Source organism: Neomonachus schauinslandi, chromosome 8, assembly GCF_002201575.2.
Source record: "Neomonachus schauinslandi chromosome 8, ASM220157v2, whole genome shotgun sequence".
Classification (NCBI taxonomy): domain Eukaryota; kingdom Metazoa; phylum Chordata; class Mammalia; order Carnivora; family Phocidae; genus Neomonachus; species Neomonachus schauinslandi.
Genome location: NC_058410.1, coordinates 52,361,895 through 52,367,894, shown reverse-complemented (window position 1 = coordinate 52,367,894; position 6,000 = coordinate 52,361,895). Strand labels below are relative to the sequence as shown.

The 6,000-nt window shown below is 59.8% G+C and overlaps 1 protein-coding gene across 1 annotated transcript in view; it reads left to right on the top strand.

Annotated features, from left to right (window-relative positions):
- The first annotated feature begins 269 nt into the window (after positions 1-269).
- The window catches only part of FOXO3 (forkhead box O3), a 127,301-nt gene continuing 121,570 nt past the window's right edge, over positions 270-6,000 (top strand). The window contains exons 1-2 of the mRNA XM_021693687.2: positions 270-314; positions 3,171-3,920. Coding sequence (XP_021549362.1) covers positions 3,303-3,920 — 618 coding nt within the window. The 5' untranslated portion in view covers positions 270-314; positions 3,171-3,302. The remainder of the gene's footprint in view (positions 315-3,170; positions 3,921-6,000) is intronic.

Here is a 6,000-nt window from a genome sequence, read left to right as displayed (position 1 = left end):
CACAACATTCCATTTAAAAATAACACCCACGTGCGCTGGTAAACAAGCGCGCGCGGCTACTGTGCCGCGCGCCCCAGGCGAGCCAGTACGGCGCGCGCCCACCCTCCTCCCGCACGTGTCTGCCGGCTCCGCCCGCGCCGCTCCTGCGTTGCTCACTCTCCTCCCCCTCCGACGGCCGCGCACCGCCCCGAAGCCCCGAGTCCTGCCGCTCCAGGGCCCTAGCTTCCTCCCATGCTGCCAGGCGCGCCCCGCTGGGTGCTCTCCAACTTTCCTTCCCCGACACCGCCACAACGCGGCAGGACCCATCGCCCCAGGTCTGCTCCCCTTCTCCCCTCCCCTGTCTTCTTAAGCCCCCTCCCTTGAACTCTCCCTCAGCGTGCGAAGGACTGGCTTCTGGGTCGCCCTCTCTTTCTCCTCTCCTCCCTCCCTTCCTTTCTTCCTTAGAATTTTACTCGATTGTTTATTATTTGCCGGGGGGGCGGGGGCGGGAGGCGGAGAGGGGTGTCTGGGGCCTGGAGACTGGTGGCCGCGGCCAGTCAGCACGCGGCGTGGTTTGACGAGTAGGCGGCGCAGCGAATGGGGACGCGGCGCAGAGCTCCCCGGTCACGCGCGTGTGGATACAATGACATCATCTGTTTGTACGCGTCGAACTAGCTTGGTGCAGGGGCGGGGCCGCACGTCACTTGAGTGACGGGCCCTGCGCAAAGCCCGGAGCCTGGAGTCCGCTGGGCGGGCGGACTCCTGAGTACCCTGGGTTGGACCTTTTTGTGTATTGGATTGTGAGGAGCTAGCTCTAGACTCTGAGCTATTTCCAGTGACTTAGGAGGATTTAAGAAAAAGGGGGAAAAGAAAGATACTTATGAACCAAAGTGAATAGGCTTTTGGTGTGCGTGTCGCATGTAGTGCACTCGTAGTGCACAAATGAACAATTTAGATGCTGATAGTAGGATAAGGACTTGTGAAGATGTTTTTCTAAACCTAAAGAAATATCTTTTTAAAAAACTAAAAAATGCACAAGTAGCCGTTCTGGAGTCATTTACAAGTTAGAATCAAATTATTTTCCATTCATAATTGTTCAAGATCTGCTCTTGCCTTTAGGAATGGGGAATAATTTGCATTTCTCCTGAGTTAGTTACACTTCTCCCCTCATTTGCCATGAAATCCATGAAAAGTGAAACACCACTGCGTCGGGCGTCCTAGGTAAGAGACTCGGCTGCACACCTCTCGGTGCCTGATCAAATCTGAAGGCATCAGTTTATCGAAGTCCTGTAAGGCACCAACATCTTTGCTTGTCAGTATTTCCACGCCGTGGTAATCCTTGGAATCTGCGGTCAGCATCTTATCTCGGGTGTTACCTGGTGTCCGATTCTAACAGGGAACCGGACACCAGGGCGGGCATAGAGCCTGGCGGACGAACGCGCCCGCCGGGGACCCCCGGTAGCAGGCGCCCTGCCCTGAGTCTGAGAGGCCACGCGACTGCGCTCGTGGAGCGTTTGGGGCTTTGCTCTCCCCCTCCCTCTTCTCCTAGGCCAGCGCCGCGCTTTGTTGTAGTTGAGGCTCTCGGAGGGAGGAGGAGCCCAGCGGGGACGGCTGCGGGAGCCCGCCTGGTCCCGGCCCGCGGCGCGCTCCCTGACACCCACGCCCGCAGGCTCGCGGAGCGCGGCCGCGCAGGCGCGCGTGCGCGAGCCCACATATACACACACACACACACGCACACACACGCACGCACACAGCACACCCGGGCCCGCCGCCCAGCCCTCCCTCTGGGCGGGGATCCGCCCGCCCGCCCGCCCGCCGTCAGCCTAGGTTGAGGCACCCTGCGTGTGTCTATAACTTTGTGCTGCTGCCGCGGCCGCCCTGCTCGTGGAAGGGAGGAGGAGGAATGTGGAAGGCGACGGCGCGCAGGCTGACAGGCGTTTCCTCAGGCGGGCTGCGGCGGTGGCCGGAGCGCCTCTCCTTCGCCGAGGTTGCGCGCCCCCTCCTCGCCGTGCCCCAGGCCCGCGCGGAATTGTGCTTCCTCCCCCCTCGTCCCTGAAGGGAAGGAACTGAGGTAGGCGCCGGAGCTGTGCAGCGGGGCGGTAGCCTTCCCGGTGACTCCGGATCTGCTTCCGAGCTGGGCCAGGCGCTTCCCTTTTCCCTCCCCGTGACTCGGTGTGCGCGCCCCCCTTCCCTCCCGCTAGTGTTTTTAAAGGACTTGAGTGAAGGGGGGAAAACTGTCAAGATGGCAGCAGCGGGAGCAAGGAGGTGATGAACGTGCTGGTCCGGGTTTTCTGGCAGTCCGGGAGACTTGGCGCTTCCTGACCTGTTGGAAGATTTATGTTCTGACTTGTCCCCTCCCCCCCCCCGTTCTTTACTGGGAAGGGGGTGGAGGATACAACGCCCGCGAGCAAATAAACCCCACAAAACCCCAAAGTGGTCGTTCCTGCTTGGCTCGACCCTTGGCAAACACCCGTCGAGCTGCTTGCCCCGCTGCTTCCCGTCTTGTCCTTTTTCTGGAAGTGACAAGAGCCCGTCCGCGCTCGGACCCGCGTTCGTCCTCCTAGCCCGCGGGCGAAGAGGGAAGAAGGTGGCTGCCCGCGCCGTCCCCGGACTCGGGCCCCTCGGCGGGGAGAAGGGAGTACAAGGGGGCGCGGAGGCGGCAGGGCCGGGGACAAGAAGAGCGGAAGACGCCACAGACTTTGGCTGCGGCGCCGCGGGAAGCACTTGAGCGGGCCCGAGCGAAACATAAACAAACGCACGCCCGCTCGGGCTCCGACCGCGGCTCGGCTGCGCCAGCCCTGGCCGCTGCCCGCTTTAAAGGCGCGGCCCGCGCCCCTCCCCCCGCCCCCTCCCCGCCCCTCCCCTGTCCTCCCTTCCCCTCCCCTCCCCCTTCTTCCCCGCCCAGCCACCTAGCCCAGGAGAGACCTGCAGATCTGGCGGCCCCGGCGGCGGGGGGAAGGGGGCTGCCCCGTGCGAGCCCGTCGATTCGCTCCTGACTCCCCAGCGGCCTGGCCAGGGGGCGGTGTCTGCTGCGCCAGGTTCGCGGGACGCACGTCTCCAGGTCTGCCTGTTTCTGGGAGGCGGGCGCCGTGCGGCCGGGAAGCGGCGGCGGCGGGCGCGGAGTCGCCGAGGACTGGGCTCCAGCCCGGGATAACCAACTCTCCTCTCTTCTCTCTTTCGTGCTTCTCCAGGCGGCGGCAGTAGCGGCAGCGGCTCCCCGGAGCCCGAGTCTTCGCGGCGCCCCCGTCCCTCCCCCGCCGCACCCCGCCCCGGCGCGAGAGGAGAGCGCGAGAGCCCGAGCCGCGGGCGGGCGGGCGGCGAAGATGGCAGAGGCACCGGCCTCCCCGGCCCCGCTCTCTCCGCTCGAAGTGGAGCTGGACCCGGAGTTCGAGCCCCAGAGCCGGCCGCGCTCCTGTACATGGCCCCTGCAGAGGCCAGAGCTCCAGGGGAGCCCGGCCAAGCCCTCGGGGGAGACGGCCGCCGATTCTATGATCCCCGAAGAGGAGGACGATGAAGACGACGAGGACGGCAGCAGTAGGGCGGTCTCGGCCATGGCGATCGGCGGCGGCGGGAGCCGCACGCTGGGCTCCGGGCTGCTCCTTGAAGACTCGGCCCGCCTGCTGGCTCCCGGAGGGCAGGACTCCGGGTCCGGGCCAGCCCCCGCGGCGGGCGCGCTGAACGGGGGGACGCAGACGCCGCTGCAGCCTCAGCAGCCACTGCCGGCGCCGCAGCCGGGGGCGGCTGGGGGCTCCGGGCAGCCGAGGAAATGCTCGTCGCGGCGGAACGCCTGGGGGAACCTGTCCTACGCCGACCTGATCACTCGCGCCATCGAGAGCTCGCCGGACAAACGGCTCACTCTGTCCCAGATCTACGAGTGGATGGTGCGCTGCGTGCCCTACTTCAAGGATAAGGGCGACAGCAACAGCTCTGCGGGGTGGAAGGTGCGTACCCACCTCGGGCGGGCGGCTGGACCCGCCGGGCCTCCTGCGCAGTGCGAGACGCGCCTTCGATTCATCGGAGCGCGCCTGCGGGCGCTGGGGTGAGGGGTTGGCACCGAGAGCCTCCGCTGTGAGCTTTCGGGGGGATCTCTGACCCCCAGAGGAGGGGAACCTAGGGTCGGCCGCGGAGGGTGGGGCGGGGAAAGGAGGCTTCCGAGGAAGCCTCGGGCATGGCCAGGTGAGGAGAGGGGGCAAGGGATACCGGCGAGGGAAGGACTGGCGGACAGGAGTGCGTTTGCTGGATTCCCGGGACTGCACGGAGGAGGTAGGTCTGCGGCCAACTTCGAAGTAGAAATCACTGTAGTGGGGATGCGGGGAGGGTTCTGCGGGTGGGGTGAGAGGATGCGGGGGAGTGTTTGGGACTCGGTGCCCCGAGGAGGGGTTGGATTTGTGGTTTCCAGTCACAGGAGCATGGTCGTTGTCACTAGCTGGATGAAAACCCTTGCGTCGAAGTTTCTGGCTTGTGGGTGTTAGTTCGCACAGGCACTCGGATCCCATTAGAAAAAGTAGTGGTTGTAAACCTTTTACTGGCTGGCTGTCTTTCCTTGCCTGTGTTGGCACCTTTATTCCTTAGAGATGTTTCTCCAGTAAACCTGCCCCCGAACTTGTGTTGTTCTGAACGGGCCAGCCCTACCACCTCGAGGCGAACTAGCCGCACCTGCTGCTCCCGTAGAGGCCTGGACTCGCGCTGTTTGCGGCCGGGTCCAGGTGTGGAGGACTGAGGCCTGGAGCTTCACCTAGGCCTTTGGGAGGGAGGTGTGGTGTCAGGGCTGGGCCATAATGGCTTCTACCTATAAGTGAACCAGAAGAGAGGCTCTCTCCTGTTCTTTTCAGCCTCTTGGGGCACTGGACACGTGGTAGGGAGAGAGGTGTGGAAAGGCCTATGATGTAATGACTTCCTGCAGTTGGGCATCCAAACAGATTAACTCCTGTGCCCCTGCTGGGCTGCTGATGCCCAGCTGCTTTGCTCTTCCTGGCACCTCATCCTCCTGGCCTCTTTCCCCAAGACATGAATGTGTCAGTACCAGGCAGAGGAGTCCTGTACAGTTGGAGATACATATGGCTTATCAGTTGGTTCTGTTTGCAAGTTAGCTTTTTTTTTTTTAATTAATGAGGTAGTTCCTTCCTCATTCCGTGTCTTTGGGGAGCCCTGTATCTTCCTGGGTTCCAGGAGGTGTATACAGTAAGAACAGTTTAATCTTGGTGGAGAACTGGAGCACTGGAAAGGAAACCTGTATGTGAAAAAAACTAAAGAATTTAGCGTGTTGAGTTGCTTTAAAAAAAAAAATCCTTGCAAACAAAGTATCTGCTTTTTTAAAAATTTTTTATGGCTAGTATTGGAGAGGACTTGTTGAGATACTTTAAAAGCAAAGCGTATGCTTTGAAATTATTCCAGTTATCTGTCTCATTTCCTTTAACAAATGCTGACATTATGAATCTTACATTTGATTTAATTTTACAGCTTTGCAAAGGAATGCCAGTTGTGTGATATGAGGGCCATTTACAGAAAGCTTGAGAGTGAATTCCATTTCAAAGCAGTGCTACTGTGATATCTTTTAAAACTGAATTTCTAAGTGAATAGTGAGGGTTAATCTCAGGGTACAGTGTCAGGAAGGGGTGAGTTTCAGGATCTAAGAAAATGGATATAGGGGTTTGGAATATTTTTCAAATTTCTCAACTTGAAGTTAGTCCTGTATATTTTGAGTTTGGTGCAGAGAATCTGCTAGTTAAAAGTTAGGTAGCTAGGGCGCCTGGGTGGCTCAGTTGGTTAAGCAACTGCCTTCGGCTCAGGTCATGATCCTGGAGTCCCGGGATCGAGTTCCGCATCGGGCTCCCTGCTCGGCAGGGAGTCTGCTTCTCCCTCTGACCCTCCTCCCTCTCATGCTCTCTGTCTCTCATTCTCTCTGTCTCAAATAAATAAATAAAATCTTTAAAAAAAAAAAAAAAGTTAGGTAGCTAAAAGTTAATGTTGGAAAGGTTTTCACTTTTCCTTTTTTTAAGTTTACTCAAGTAGTTTAATCCC